At 41.0% G+C, this 17,256-nt stretch overlaps 1 protein-coding gene across 1 annotated transcript in view; it reads left to right on the forward strand.

Annotated features, from left to right (window-relative positions):
* The first annotated feature begins 14,664 nt into the window (after window positions 1-14,664).
* The window catches only part of LOC108718232 (cAMP-specific 3',5'-cyclic phosphodiesterase 4D), a 143,179-nt gene continuing 140,587 nt past the window's right edge, over window positions 14,665-17,256 (forward strand). Inside the window, exon 1 of the mRNA XM_018265923.2 lies at window positions 14,665-15,267. Within this exon, the coding sequence (XP_018121412.1) occupies window positions 15,203-15,267 (65 nt within the window). The 5' untranslated portion in view covers window positions 14,665-15,202. The remainder of the gene's footprint in view (window positions 15,268-17,256) is intronic.

A 17,256-nucleotide genomic window follows, 5' to 3' on the forward strand; every position in this document is an offset into this window, starting at 1 on the left:
GTTGGATGCTAGCAACATAAGATCACAAGTTTGCAACAATATTAAAAAGAAAAACAAATAGTTATGCAGAAATTAAACAGACAGCTTATAAAGGCCATAAAAATCAAGTCTATAAATCTCACGCACCAAAATTATCACAGTACCGAAAGGCTGGCAAAGATTCATTAGCAAAACTGTAATAACTCATGAAACATGACCCTAAAAGCCCCAGAAATGTGTTCAGATTTTTTATAACCTGCTAAATTTTGTAAACTGGACATGGTATTTAGAGGGTGTGCCACAAAATGTGCGTGGTCAAAAAAATTCACCAAGCTGTACACAGCAGATGTTTTTCTCCTTCTTTCTGCTTTTCTAATGTTGGGAGGTATGCATGGTGCATAGGGCAGACAGAGTATGGCACACACAGGGAGCATAGGGCAGGCAGAGTATGGCACACACAGAGGGAGCATAGGGCAGGCAGAGTATGGCACACACAAGGAGCATAGGGCAGGCAGAGTATGGCACACACAAGGAGCATAGGGCAGGCATAGTATGGCACACACAAGGAGCATAGGACAGGCAGAGTATGGCACACACAGAGGGAGCATAGGGCAGGCAGTGTATGGCACACACAGGGAGCATAGGGCAGGCAGAGTTTAGTTATTATTAAACTGCAAATTCCCCCATTCTCTAACAGCGCCAATTAATGGGAGGTGTAGTCCAACTCCAGTTAGATGGCTGAGGGTTGGACATATTCATTGTTGAATGTTCAGCATCTTGGTTAATGACAGATTGTGATGATATTTAACAAGGGTGAACACGTAAGGCCACATCACCAAGCATAACAGTAAGTTCTTTTGAGGTCTCAAGATTCCACAAAAGTGCAGCAGCTAACATATCGAAGTAGGCGACACATGTTTGTTTGTTTTTTATTCTGGAGGAAGATGAGAAATATTTGTCAGCCTTGTAAACACACTATGTTATGTCTACGAGGTAGAATCCCAAGAATGAGCCTGGGAAAAAAAGACACAGTTTTTTTGATAAGCATCACTAATATAGCACAGGGACACAATTATTGCATCTTATTCCACAGAATTCTTTTAGACATTTGGCTACAATGGACTGCAAAACAGATATAATAACTCATAATCAATAAAAGAGAAATACACACAAACAGATTTATTTGCTCTAAAAGAACTGTTTATTTGTCATTTGTTGTTTTGTTTTTTTACCAAATAATTCCGAGAAGATATTTGTGGCCCAGCACCGTGGTCTTACTATTAAAGTAGTATGGTATAATGTTATACAGGGGATATGACCAGCTGAATGGACTAAAAATGGCACCTTCCATACTAAAGACAAGTCCCTGGGCTTTGGCATAGCCTGTATAAATATATATCAGTAAGTCAGTGCTAGCAATGTTATTCCCCTGTACATTGTTGCAGCTGTGCTGAAATATATGTATATATATATATATATATATATATATATATATTTTTTTTTTTTTTTTTTTTTTTAAATGTGCAATATTGATGTATGTAGGTTAAATATTACTCTCTGCACTTTAAATGCCTTTTCTTAAAGGGATACTGTCATGGGAAAACATTTTTTTTCAAAACGTATCAGTTATTAGTGCTGCTCCAGCAGAATTCTGCACTGAAATCCAATTTATAAAAGAGCAAACAGTTTTTTATCTTCAATTTTGAAATCTGACATGGGGCTAGACATATTGTCAGTTTCCCATCTGCCCCAGTCATGTGACTTGTGCCTGCACTTTATAATGGAACTACTTTCTGGCAGGTTGTTATTTCTCCTAGTCAGTGTAACTGAATCAGTCTCAGTGGGACTTGTCTTTTACTATTGAGTGTTGTTCTTAGCTCTACCAGGCAGCTGTTATCTTGTGTAAAGCTGGCCATAGATGTTGAGATTTTTAAAAGATCCGATTCTCATCGTGAGACCATGATTTTCTCAGAACGATTGTACGAATTGGCCATCAACTAAAAAGACCAATTTGCCAGGAAAACAAAGGGGAGCTGCCTGCCTGGCCCTGCAGACATAGATAGATTGCACTGGGACCGACAAAGATTTTTTGACCTGGCCGATCAATTTCCCGACAGATGTCGGCCGAAAAATCGTAAGATGTACGATCTTTCGAATCCCACTAACCGTACGATAATTTTGAAGGATTGGTCGGACTTTTCTAAAATCGGTCGTTCGGCAAGAAGAATCGTTGCGTCTATGGGGAGCTTTAGGGAGCTGCTATCTGGTTACCTTCTGATTGTTCTTTTTTAGGCTGCTGGGGGGAAAAGTGAAGGGGTGATATCACTCCAACTTGCAGTACAGCAGTAAAGAGTGACTGAAATTTATCAAAGCACAAGTCACATGACTGGAGGCAGCTGGGAAACTGACAAAATGTATAGCCCCATGTCAGATATAAAAATTTAATATAAAAAAAAATCTGTTTGCTCTTTTGAAAAATGGATTTCCGTGCAGAATTCTGCTGGAGCAGCACTATTAACTGATGTGTTTTGAAAAAAACAAGTTTTCCCATGACAGTATCCCTTTAAATACAATTTAATGGGCAAATATAATAGACTGTACAATGTGTAGAAGCTCCAAACACAGAACTCCTCAATTTCAGGAAGGATATCATTAATGTAATGAGACAGGAAAGGGAAATGATGAATAATGACACCCAGAAAAACAAGGAAGAAACCCTAAAGCCTACCAACTGCTTTCAGTCTTGGCACAGTCAAAACATTCCTTCAGGGAAAAGCATTATCATTATAGCAACAAATACTACAATAACCCTAACCATAATACTAACCCTAACCCTCTTTGGTGTGTGTATGTATTTAGTATATAGAGAGGTTTGTGTGTGCAGCTGGGGATGTTATCTTACTGAGTTTAGTATAGTAATCAATCCTATTTATCAGGATGTAGTGGGAAATGGGGGTAGGATTGCTACCTGGTTGGTAAAAAATTATGTTTGATGCCAATATTATCATGGAAGAGACTAAAATGAATTATTTTTTTCCCAAAAGATGGCAATAACATATTAAAGGTGGCCATACACGGAGAGATCCGCTCGTTTGGCGATGTCGCCAAACGAGCGGATCTCTCCCTGATATGCCCACCTTGAGGTGGGCAATATCGGGCTGATCCGATCATTGGGCCCTAGGGCCCAACGATCGGTTCCTAACGAATAGTAATGGGGGTCGGATCGCGGGACCGCATCAATGAATAGATGCGGCTGCGATCCGACGGGATTTTTCGTCCCATCCGATCAAGTCGGCCAGATCTAGATCGGGGAAGCCCATCAGGGGGCACCATACATGGGCCAATAAGCTGCAGACACGGTCGGCCCGTGTATGGCCACCTTAACACAGAAATCACCCGCGCTTTGTCTAACCTACAATCTGAAGTTGAGCAGCTGCTAGAAACTATAAAAATGGCCTTAATTTCATTTTTTTTTTAAATCTTAGATTTTTCACCTGTTTTACAGGTGACAGAGGCGATAGCATTTTTATATGTATGTATAAATAACCGGCCTATATGTTTTTGGCGTGTGGGAGGAAACTTGCACAGAAATGGGGAGAATATACTTTAATAATTAGGAAAAATGTATTTTTATCTTCAGTCTGCAGCATGAATACATGTTTATTAATATTAATAATAAGGATTAGTTCCATTCATATTCTATCAGGCAGCTGGATGGATTAGTTAAGCACGAGTAACAATGTGCCCCCGAGAGGCGCTGCTCTTGAAAGGTTATCTGCAGAAATCCTCAGCGTGTACCAGAGGGAAACGTCCTACCAGCCCTGGAATCCTTCTCCTTGAACTTTCCTGTTATGACTGCCTCACTTGGAATGCTGTGTTTTGTACTGCATCCTAATTATTTACCAGCTCTTAACGAGAGGGACCTCAGCTCATATTGTGGCATGTGATTTCTCTGTGAATGTTTTACAGCTTGTTGCAATGTATAAGAATGAGCAATTAAATGCTCAGAGTCTCTTATGGACAGGATTATCTTACTTCAAGCCTCCCAACTGTCCAAAAGAGGGACAGTCCCTCTTTTGACAGCTCAACCCGCAGTCAGTGATGAGCGAATTTCTCCTGTTTCGCATCGCCGAAGAATTTGCGAATTTGCCACAAAATTCGCAAAACTTCGAAAAATGTATGAAAAAATTGTGAAAAACTAAATTGACGCGTTTTCGAAAAGTCGTTTGTGTCAATTTTGACGTTGGCATTAAAGTCAATGGGCGTCCGAGTGTTGACGTGCAATGATTTGGCACGATAGACTTCTCGGACGCAGGCGAATGTTCGCCGGCGCTTTTTCGCGGAAGGTTTGCGAATGTATTCCCCGGCGGAGAAATGCGGAAATTTGCCACAAATTCGTGACAGGCAAATTTATTCGCCCATCACTACCCGCAGTCCCTCGTTTGTACTGGAAAGTCCCAATTTTCTCTGCACTGAAAAGGCAGAAAAAGTAACGATGTTTCTAACTTAATTGGCTTTTGGCAGAGAACCCAGAACAACCACAGCTGCATATGAGATACTTTTGTAACAATTTTGAGATAAGCAAATAAGTAATTGTAACAATTACTTTAGATAAGGAGGTCCCTTGGGAAAAGTTAGACTCACAGCTTAAAGGGCAATTCACCATCATTAGAAAAACTGTAATAACTGAAAAAAAACCACAGAAATATGTTCAAACTTTCATAACCTTTAAGTTTGTAAAATGAACATGGTAATTAGGGGGATGTGGCTACAAAAATGGGTGTGGTAAAAAAATTTTTACTATCCCTCTTTATATTTCCAAAATGTTGGGAGGTATGCTTTTATTGACCCCTTAAAGGAGAAGAAAAATCACTTTGACTTGGGGGTGACAAAAGTTAGGCACCCCTAAGTGTTTATATTTACTTATCTGACACCCCGGGCTGGTTCTCCTATCAACTCTAGAGGACTGTGGCGAACCTCTAACTTCACTCTTTGATAAATATACCCCTAACACTGAAGGTAGGGCCTTCGCAAATTGGAAGAAGTGAAGGTGTGGTGTAGTGCAACTACAACTCACTCATGCAACTGTGTATAAACCAATAAAAAAGAGAGCGCCAGAAGGTTCTTGCAGTCAAACAGAGAGTCTTATTACACAGTGTCGGACTGGCCCACCTGGATACCAGGAAAATTCCCGGTGGGCCCAGGTGTCAGTGGGCCTCTTTGCTTCTAATCATTTGGCCTATTTCATGATCATTCCCTATTTCTATGAGAAAAAGAGGCTAAAAGGATGGAGTAATTGATTATAGTATGTAAAGAAAAGACACTAGGAGAATAGTGGTTGAGTGAGGAGAGGAAGAATAATAGTACGGAGAGTGGGCCCCTGGTCTAAGATTTTTGGGTGGGCCCCTGGTGTCCCAGTCCGACACTGCTATTACAGGTAGTATCCTATCTCTAGCTGGCCTTATTCATGGGGTCGCTGCTCCCAGACTTATCTCTCGCTCTATAGGTACTGGTCCCTCTAGGACAGTGGTCCCCAACATTTTTTACCAGTGAACCACATTAAAAAATAAAAAGAGTTGGGGAGCAACACAGGCATGCAAAAACTTCCTGGGGTGCCAAATAAGTGTTGCAATTGGCTATTTGGTGGCCCCTATGTGGACTGGCAGCTACAGGAGACTCTGTTTGGCATTACACCTGGTTTTTATACCACCAAAACTTGCTTCCAAGCCAGGAATTCAAAAATAAGCACCTGCTTTGAGGCCACTGAGAGCAACATCCATGGGGTTGGTGAGCAACATGTTGCTTGCAAACTACTGTTGGGGATCACTGGTGTAGGGCAATGTGGCTTTACTGGGCCTTGTTGTACCCAGAATGTGTCGGACTGGGATGCTAGGGGCCCACCAGAAAACCTTAGACCGTGGGCCCACTTTCCAAACTATAATTCCTCCTCTTCTCACTCAACCTGTTTATTCTCCTAGTCTTTTATAATTACTTACTCTATTCTTCCAATAAGCATTTTGCCCCTTAAAGAAATAGGGAATGACCATGAAATATGCCAAATGGTTAGAAGCAAGAGCCCCACTGATACTTGGGCCCACCATGAGTTTTCCTGGTATCCCAGTGGTTAGTCAGACACTGGTACCCAGGCTCCCTGGAAACATCCAGCTGGATCAGCAACCAGAAGCCAAAGAGAAAGATCCACCACTTCTCACTCACTATACTAAGGTGTGACAGCAAGTGGTCACAGCACCTCTCGGCCAATAGCACAACTATGCAAATTATAACTAGATACATGGGCATCTGCCCAGCAACTAGGGAAATCAGAAAGTGTAGGGATTTAAAGCTATAGGGGCACTTTAACCTTATGTGTCCCTACACTGGGAATGTGTCTGAGACATACCATATATCTGGGATAGTGACACCATTGCACCCTGAGGTTTAGTGTGAATGTGGCTTGAGGCTGTCACAAGGACAATTTAAGGGTAGACAGAAAGGGCATTGTTCACTGATCTCACTGATCCCAGCATTAGAGTAATTTTTTACATAGTAACAGTAACATAGTCATTTAGGTTGAAAAAAAAAAAAAAAACATGTCCAACAAGTTGAACATTTCAGTCTAAATGTAACCTGCCTAACTGCTAGTGTATTAAGGTGTCCCTTTAAAGAAAATGTTATATATTATACTGTTTTACATTGACTAGATATATTTACTTTGTATGTCGCTAATGCCCATATCGCCGTCCTCCAGCTGTTGCTGAACTGCAACCCTCAGAATTCCACCAATTATAAGAACTGATGTGTTGTAAGTACAATTGTTTTATAAAGGTCCACCCTGGAGCAGGTATACACGGGATCTTTTTAATGAAAAGAACTCATTTGGTGTTGCTTTGCCTAAATGCAGGGCTGCCACCAGTAACTATGGGGTACCATGCTGCTATGTTAGCTGGGCCACCTCCCATGGGGTCTCAGTTATAAGTCACCTGGGCCTGCTGGTTTATGGGCCCTGTCAATACATGGTGACATTTTTCAGTCCACTCAACCATGCCGATTATTTCTAAATCCCACCCATGATTATCCAAAACACTGAGCGCTGCTCTTCCACAAGCCCCTCCCCCAGTGGCGGCCCCTGTGCTTAATTGTACTGATCTTGATAATATACAGAAACTTCAGTTATGTGTAACCTGACCTAACTAAAGGGGGAAACAGTGGGAAAGTATAGATTAGCAGGGCATAAAGTGAAGGACAGTTAGAATAAAATATGGGTTGAGTACTTTACTCCCTTGTTATAAGCCAGGTCTCTAATACACAAACACACATATAGATAGTCACAGACATACATATACACTATATAACAAAAAGCGATGTATTCGTTACTTAATAGGGCTGGATTACTAACATTTACATAACATTTAACATAAATTCTACATTTCATTCGTGAGGATACCTAAACTAACTAATCAGATCTTTGCTTTACAATTGACATTTTCTAACTAGACTGATCAAAACGAATTGCTGATTGGTTACTATGCTAACTGCGCTGCTGCAATGCATTTCAGGGCCTATTTCAAGATTAAGATGTTTTTGGAAAAAAAAAGAGAAAAAGTGATGTTACTGGGGACAAATAAATGACATTTCCCTGGGCTGCTTTTATAAACAGGAGCCTGCTTGTCACCAGGGTCAGACTGGACTGGGAGGAAACCAGGAAAAAACCCGGTGAGCCCGGCCCCTTCCCGGCCCAGACCTGAATTTCGCCTCCATGCCTCTGATCTACTAGCCGCTAAAAGTAGGTTTATTTCAAGCTCTCTTGGGGAGGGCAGATGGCAGTGGCCCCTGTAAGGGGGTGCGGCTAGGGCCCGTTGGGGCAGTAGCCCCAGTGGTCCCTACACCCACCAGTCCAACCCTGCTTGTCACTGTATGTTAAGGTGAAAGATTGTGCCTGACCACGGCACATGCAAGAGTTTGAAAAAGTATGGGAAGAAAGTGTATTGCTTTGCACCCATTTTTTGCACTTTGCACCATATCAAAGGTCTGCAAATGAGCCGTTAAGTCCTTTACACACACATACTGTACTTATTCTCCTTGCAAACTCAGTATCAGTCAGTCAAGTGATTTGTCAGCAAGTGTGTAAATGTTTCTCATACCTGGAAAGGGTCAGAATTTGCTAAATCATTAGAGGGAAGCGTGGGAATGGTTCTGCTTGAGATCTGCCTTGTCTTCCCTCCAGCAACAGACCTGCCTCTAGTTACACTGTTTATGAGGAGGTGCCTGTAAAACCGTGGCTGAAGTATACCAGAACCATGTATGAATTCGGATTCATCTTTTTGGAAGCCATTTAAAACAAATAGTGGGAAAATTATATTTCCATGTATATATGGTAAAAACATTTCTCTGCTGATTTCTGGTCATGTGAATGGATATAGGGTATTTAGGATTGGGACTGTGCATGTGTGCAGAGGACTTAGTATATACTATGTGTTAGTCCTTATTAGGTTTATACATGGCTGGTTTCAATTCAGCTATTTTCTGGCTCCCTTTAATTTATTTTTAACCAGTTAATCTCTGTTCGTTCTGTCTCTGGACCACAGGCCCTAGCGAATATGGGTCAGCGGCCCAAAAATTAGACCCTAGAATAGATTCCCTTTAGTTCCATCTTCCTATAATAGATAATAGAAGTTAAAAGGAAATGATGAAAAGGCTGTGTAGTTATAGTTTGTCAGCTGATGGTGTAATGTCATTTGAGAATCACTAGGCGAAAAGGCGACCAAAGATAATGGAGACCAAGCTAATCTCTTAAAGCTGCCCTTATAGGATCTGACTTACAAAATATCCAAGCAATAAGCCTGTTTGATTGATTGGATACACATTCAGACTGGAATGACACAACTGACCATTGGATTACTATGTGCAAAGGCACATTATGGGGTTGGTAATGACCACATACAAACAGCAAGCTGGAACAGCCATTGGACAAGTTTTTCATTTTGCAATTGCACCAGAGGTTCATGGTCAGCCTGTACATAGACAGAGAATGATGAAGAAGATTAAGGTATGCTTAGCTTCCCCCAAAAAAGAATGCTGGATAATTATATATAATTAGAAGGCCTCCAATGGGATGCCTTCTGCTGGTAGCCACCCCAAATTAATGCATTGCTTTTCCAAAGAGAAAAATGATATCTATCACTTTAAAAATTTATTTCATTTATAAGTATCACACGTTTATTTGAAAATGTCCAAGCAAGTTAGCATCTTAATGTCAGGTTTAGAGGCCATCCGAGAAATAGATGATGAGATTATACCAGTGAAGCCTTTGTAGTATATTATTATTCCATGGAATGCATTATTAATGCTCATTTCACTGTGTTCAGTAATTAGCCCTGAAAAAGAACCCTGTTGTTTTGACCTTAAAGTGTGGGCTGCATAACTTCTGATTCATTGGTATGATTTAGTATTCCTAAATTGTACTTCAACTGCAATAACTAAATCCTATGTACAACACATGTTGTGGGAATTCAGTTTATCTTCTACGTCAGCTCCGACAATAAGAATACAGGAATTCTAAGGCCAAGGACAGACGGATCGTTGGCGCTGCTGCTCTCAGCCTATGTATGTTTTTAAGGCTTTATTGGCTTGAATAAGATCTGCTTGTGGGCAGCCACACACAGCGGAGCGGAGGTAGGCCCAAATATGTAAAAGCAGGCATTTTCTGGCCGACCTCCGCTGGCCTGTGTGTACCTGCAGATCTTATTCAAATTGATGGTGATGGGGCAAGGAGTGGATCCGCTTCTCTCAATCTAAGAGCAGCAAAGCCAATGCTTCGTCTACTCTTGGCCTAAGGGCAAGGGCACACTTAGTGAATTTGGCCTGTCAGGAGTTAGAGCGGAACAAAATGCAAACTTTTGACGTTTCTGCACCAATATCCCCTCCGAATGGCTCCACATAGGCTGGGAGCTACAGGGGGATGCGCAAGGAAGCAGATCCACTTTCCTTCACCTGTTTACAAAATGCAGGTGGACGAAAGTGCAAAATCCGCTATGTGTGCCCTTGTCCTAAAACTCTGTACACAGAGATATCGCCTATAACCATCTAAAAGCAAAGACATTAAGGGGATTATTTATCAAAGGTTGAATTTTAGAGCTTTGTGAGTTTTTGTTAGACCTCCAATGAACTCACAACTTGATTGGTTTCTAAAACTGGAATCAGTGAATTCGGGTTGAAAAACCCAAAAACTCAAATGAATAGAGTTTTACACGGAAAAAAACTAAAAACGCTCTAATTATTCAAGCTTTTTAACGAAACCCACCAAAAAAAATCGAACATCATGAAGGCTGCAAACAACTTAGATGGTCCAAGTAGGGTTGCCACCTCAACCCTTTAAAGGGTGTCTGCACATAAATCAGTTGAGTCTGCATCATGCTTCTAAATGAATTACTAATTAACCATGCAGGCTGTGGATTCCCATTGGGTTTATTTCATGTTTAAATTAAATTTAAGTAGACTTATTGTATGAAAATCCAAATTACAGAATGATCCCTTATCTAGAAAACCCCAGGTCCCAAGCATTCTGGATAATAGGTCCCATACCTGTGCTATGACAGGGGTCACCGATCTCTACAGTTATCAAATTGCCCTATTTTTGAAGATAAATATGTAGATGAAGTGGTAAAAAAAGACTGAAATCCCAATAAAATTATGTTAAGGATATATAACATCAATGCCCAAAAGAAGCTTCTTCAACCTATTGTAGGAAACAGCGGGGATGTTCCTTTTTTTGAGCTGGTGAAATAATTCAGAGAAATTAGGATAGTTCTTAATAACCGGGGCAAAGTGTGATGATTGGTGGACTTTATTAGGATTTTTATTATTTTAAGTGCCGACATATTCCGTATCGATTTTATATATAAGTGAATTTAAAAAATTTGATCCACTTTTGCCATTTTGACCACTTCTAAATTGTCATACTTTGAGAGTTACCATTAAAGCTGAAGAAGTGTGTTGTTGTTATTCTGTCCCCTCTCTCAGCATTATCCACCCTCATGTGCTGGTAGCACGCCCAAAAACCATTTAATGTTTGTCTGTGTTTTTCTTTCCGACATTGTGGCTGACAGGAGGAATTTATGGCTGTGTCAGATGTCAGATGCCATAGCCTCCATGGGAAGCGTTCATATTGTATTCAATTTTCCTAGACATATTTGGATTTGACTGCATATTGCAGCTGCGCTGAAGTTGCTCAGCTGCTCTTTGTATTAACCCTTTGGTTGGGTTCAAACTAAGACAATTCCCTTTATTTCCTTCATGATGATACACCATACACCATTCCTGTTTCATGCACAAATTCCCCAAGTTAGCTCAATAGTCTCAGATAGCACCCTCGCTCTTTCTCTCTGACTTGCTTGTGGGTTCCTTTGCTGCCAAATGTCACCCACGAGTGGCTAAAAATGCCCCTATAAGGTCGGACAGCCTTGGAGCGGTAGCTTTAATTAACAATAATTACAACTTTGATAGTCCCAGTGTCTGTCTGGGCACCACTTTTATAATACCACAGAACTTTATTGCTGCAGTTTCCACTCCATTTCTGCACACACTGCTTCCCATCCATGGAATCAGAGATGTAACTACAGAGGAAGCAGACTGTGCAGTTGCAGGGGACCCCAGGAGTGTAGAGGGCCTAGTGAAGCCCTAATTAAAAATATACATTTTAATATATTTTTGTAGAATAGGCCAAGTTATCAATATTTTGGGGCCCTAAATTGAATTTGCTGTTGGGCCCAGTAACATCCAGTTACGCCACTACAATACCTCCCAACATATGAAAACAAGAAAGAGGGATAAAAAGATCTGCCGTGCACATCAGCGATGAAAATGTATGTTCCCACCCTTTTTTGTGACCACACCCCCTAAATACCATGTCATTTTTACATAATGTGGCAGTTTATGAAAAGTTTGAAAACATTTCTAGGGGTTTTCGGTACATGTCTTATTTGTTATTACAGTTTTACGAATGAAGGCAAATTGACCTTTAAACCGCTACTCTCAGTTCTCCCAAGAGACTTGCTTATCTTAAATAGTTATAAATGTACCTAAGTGCAGGTGCTAAGTATTCTGGGCTGTCTGCCAAAAGCCTCTTACTTAATTACATCTCAGAAACGTTGTATCTTTTTTTGGCTGTTCAGTGCAGAAATCAAAGAGAAAATCAAGACATTTCAGTAACAATCCGGGACTGCGGGCTGAGCTGTAAAATCAACACTGTCCCATGAAAAATGGGACAGTTGGGAGGTATGCTACATGGAATTAATTGAATTAAAGTATCAAAACTGATTAAAACTGTTCATTGAGCTTCTGTATTATTTCCTATTTCCTCCATTGCATACAATCTCAAACCTGTCCATGTGGCCTATCCATAGGAAACATTGCTTGGCATCTTGAGATTTTGTTTTATTTCATTTTTAGCATCAAACCCCATTGTTAAGGCTGAAAATCCAATTTAATTTCCATATAAAAGATAGAAAGGAGGAAATACATATACAGGTGTGGAACCTGTTATCCAGAATGCTCTGGACCTGGGGTTTTCCTGGTAACAGATCTTTGCGTAATACCTTAAGTCTACTAGAAAATCATTTAATCATTAAATAAACGCAATAGACTGGTTTTGCTTCCAATAAGGATTAATATCTTAGTTGGTACCTTGTACAAGGTACAAGGTACTGCTTTATTATTACAGAGTAAAAGAAAATAATTTTAAAAAATTTGGATTATGTGGATAAAATTGAGTCTATGGGAGATGGCCTTTGCGTAATTTGGAGTTTTCCTGATATTGTGTTTTTCTGGATAATGGATCCCATACCTGTATATATTGGTTTCCCTCAAAAAATTACATGGTGCCAATAAAGCATGCTGGGTAATATTTAACAGTGTAAATAAAGGTCATATTGTCATATAACAAATGGATTCCATTCTGCTCCACAATTAGTTGGTGGTTTCTTAAGCTGGATAGTTCTAATTACCACGCCTGTTTAGGCTCTCTGTGTTTCCTCCCCACCCTACATATGTCTTTAGCTCTTCTTCATCTGCCATTCTGCTTGCTTTTATTTATATATAAAACTCCAAGTAGTCTCCATATCTCTGTGCCGTCTGGCCAGCCAGGCCAGTTTTAGGGAAGGGCACAGAATATTTGAAGCTTTTGGGAATGATGATAGTTGTAGTTTAATAATACCATTGTAAGTAGTATGTTTGTAAGGAGGTTAAATGTGACCTATAAGCATTTTTATTATTGTGCTACCCATAAATTCAATGGGGCTGTACTCACACAGAGGCATGTAAGCGCCGAACGCAGGGAAAATGCAACATGCTGCGTCCCAACATGCGTTCGGTGCTTACATGCGTCTGTGTGATTACAGCACCATTGAAAAGAATTCAGTGCATCTACTCCTTCACTCCCCTGTGGCTGAACGCATGAAACCGGAATGCAGGGCAGCGCAGCAAAAAACGCTCGTCTGTAAGAGCCCTCAAGGTGAACCACACCTATAATAAGTGCTTTAATAGAAACCCAGTCGAACTTTCCAGGTGATATAAATTATTGTAAGGGTCTTGTCTCCTTAAGGGCTCTTACTCATGAGCGCTTTTACCTGTGCTCCCCTGTGTTCCATTTTTCGGCGTTCAGCCGCAGGGGAGCGCAGGAACAGCCCCATTTGAAATAATGAAATGCGTCTATTCCTGCGCTCCCCTGCGGCTGAACGCCGAAAAACGGAACACAGGGGAGCGCAGGTAAAAACGCTCGTGAGTAAGAACCCTAACTTGCTTCTTTTTTTTATTCTTTATTTTTAAGTTACGTTGGAATTTAATTAATTGAGGGTAATGTTCATCATGATGATTCTATACAGGGGGTTCACATTTTATTTAATAGTTTTTTGGAGATAACGTGGGCAGTGTGTGACACTTCATTGGACAGTACATATTTCAGTTTTCATACAGGATCAGGGCAGGTTTGGAGATCAGTCAGCAGCAGTGCTGGTAGTGGAATTTGCTTTGTGCAGAGGATAAAGGAGAGGAATGTGACGGCAGAGAAACAAGCATTGCGAACTAAGCAAAGACACCCGGGTGTGTGTGTAGTTACCGGCTAGGTTTGTCCTGGAAACAGCTCTATGGTTGCAATGCTGCATCAGAAGCTCCTTTCTCTAATATAGACAAGTAATATTTTCATCCCTGTCATACGGTCAGTTACTTGTAGCTGTTGTTGTTTTAATGTACCTCCAGATTGCACTTTTGCTCATGAAATCAAACAAAGCTACAACCTGGTTACTTGGGTAAACAGAACCCTAGCAACCAAATAGGTACCTACATTTTAGACTAGAGAGCTGAAAACAAAAATCTAAATGATTAAAAAATAACAAAATAAAAACTAAATTCCAAATGATTAAAAATATAATTTTCTCCATAAAACTTAATTTAAAGGTGAACTTGCCCTTTAATTCCAGTTTGTCGTTTTTTTTTTTGTTTTTTTTTACACCACTCGACTCGATGTGTTTGCACATAAAATATGTGTCGTGCTTGGAGCCACGAGAGCAGTAAAAGCTGATTTTGGGCTCTGTTTTCCGTTTGATATAGTTTATTGGAGTCCGCATGCAGTTTATTGTGACATCAGTCATTGAGCTGTGTGTGAGTAATGTTTATTGTTTACATGACCCAGTGCAGTGTAGCCTGAAAGTCAGAGACTCCCAGTCTGGGAAGTTAAGTCCTGACGGAGTGGGCGGATTTCACAGGTAAATCCCGTGTGCAGTGGATTAGAAAAAAGAAGAGAAAAAGAAAAGCAACTCTGTTGGCGTGCAAGGATCTTGTTTGTCTGTGGGTTACCCTACATGTATTTCCACGCTGGCTGTGGGTGTGCGGGACCCAGTTCCTGGCAGCCTTATAAGACCCGGAGACTGCAGAGAAAAGAGACGTTAAGAGGCTCTTTCAGCAGCTGAGCCTTCATGTGACCTACATGGAGAATCCATTCAAAGTGCAGTTCCTCCCCTGGAAATTCAAGACACAAGAGAGAGGCACTGTCACTTCCTAACACAGAGCTGGATCCAGCCCAGGCAGGAGGGAGCTCTCGCTGTCAGCACGACCCAACTTTCACAATCATTTCTCTGCTTTTTTCCAATGGATTATTGCATGGCACAAGGCACAGCGGGCACATTCTAGTCTGCACCAGCTCCCTTCTTCGTCTATTGTTACATTAATTAAAATGAGCATTATCCTGAAGCCGAGATCCAGATCCACCAGCTCCCTGCGGACGGCAGATGGCATTTGGTAAAGTATTTATATCTAGATCTAGATAGAGTGTGTATCTCTTTAATTGTACTCCTGAAGAAGCTTGTTAACTCTTTGGGCACTCTAATATTTAATGTAAAATATTGGGAAGCTTTTTGGCAGGAAAGAGAGGGAATGAGGCCTGGGCCCCCAGCATAACAGGGGCTGTTATAATGTGCAACCTGTCACCCTACAGTTATTGTTGAAGTGCAATGGAAGATGCAGGAAGTTTCAATTTAGCAATAGCCGAAGGGTGGCGGGGTTGCACCTCCCTGATATCTGTCTCCCAAATTTTGGGCCCAGCTTTTGCCATGGTGAAATACCTGTGTACATTTCTCTAGTTCAACTAGAGCTTCGTTAAGTATACTTGGTGTAGAAGTTGGCAACAGGGGCAGAATTTAATCGTAGTATCTATTTTAAGGCACGGAAAGCGTTAATCATTCATGACTATAATCATGAAGCCGGACTGGCTGAAAAAGCACTTGCAGGGGGTGTTATTCCCTGTGCACATGCCCAGCTAAAGGCCTTTAATACCCATCTAAAATATTTTACACTGCGACTACGGGACAGAAAATAGCATTTTACAGTGAGAGCTGGGAAGTTGGAGAAATCTCTCCCAGAAATGGTTGTGTGGCAGATACAGTGGATACATGTAAGGCAGGGTCGGATGCCTCTTTAATAAGGATGAAAATGGAGCGCTAATGTTGAATCCATGTGTAACCCCCCATTTCCCTATTGGGGCAGGATAGCTTTTTTCGCCCCTTCTAAAGAAACACTGGGCTTTTATTGGCACAGGTTTGATCTTGACAAATAGAAGTCCGTTACTATGTAACACAGGTAGCAAAAGAATATTCCTTGCTGTTTGTTTCTGCAGTGCAGATCCCACAAGTTTTATCCCACAAGAGCGCTAATAGACATGAGAAGATGATCCCTATTTACAGTAACAACTGTTCTTTTGTGTCTTGAAACTGTAGTAAAGTGGCTGGAGGGTTGGGCTGAGAACTGTAGTTTAGCATCTGTGTAGTACAGTATGAACATAGATATTATATTTTCTTTATACACTTAGTTCTGGAACATGCACCCCAATTTGTAAGACTACAACTCCCAGTTTCCCCTAGTAGGCAGAAATGGTGGTAGTTGTATTTCTAGAGCAGTGATCCCCAACTCTTTGATCCTGTGAGCAACATTCATAAGAAAAAGGAGTTAAGGAGCAACACTAGTATGAAAAATGTTCTTGGGGTGCCAAATAAGCGCTGAGATTGCCCATTTGGTAGCCCCTATGTGGATTGTCAACCTACACGAGGCTCTGTTTGCCAGTACACCTAGTTTTTATGCAAACAAAACTTGCCTTCAAATCAGTAATTCAAAAATAAGCACTTGGAATAGGAGTAGGAGGCCACTGGGAGCAACATACAAAGGGCTGGAGAGCAACATGTTGCTCACAAGCTAGTGATTGGGGTTCACTGTTCTAGAGCATCAGGAGCATTAGGCAATGACTTCTCCTGATTCAGACTGGATCAATGCAATGATGGCATGTTGGTATGTAGTTGGCATACTTTCTGACTGCTAGGGTTAGTGATACCGCCATCCAGAAAGCAGAATAGATTGAAAAGCCAGGCTTGTCTTGTAATTTGTTTTTAATGCTTCTCTTTCTACTCTGACCCTCTCATAGTGTTTCTATATGCCAGCTACTGCTCGTTGCTAGGGGTTATCAGCTTAGCAACCAGCAGTAACCAGTTGCAAGTTAGTGTAAAATATCACGAATAAGTAACCCTTTACCGAGAAAGTCAATGGGGTAGCAGAAAAACCTCACTTTTCATGCCCAAACTGTAGCAGTTCAGCTGGTGTTGAACTAGTAGCCCTAGCACTGTGGGAGTTATAGTTTAAGAACAATTGAAGGTCTGCTGCTAGAAAAGACCTACATTAGTTAAATGGGATTGATGCCCCACAAGTGTTTTGCTGTGGGCCCTGCCAACATTAAAAATATCA

The sequence above is a fragment of the Xenopus laevis genome, chromosome 1L, assembly GCF_017654675.1.
Source record: "Xenopus laevis strain J_2021 chromosome 1L, Xenopus_laevis_v10.1, whole genome shotgun sequence".
Taxonomy (NCBI): domain Eukaryota; kingdom Metazoa; phylum Chordata; class Amphibia; order Anura; family Pipidae; genus Xenopus; species Xenopus laevis.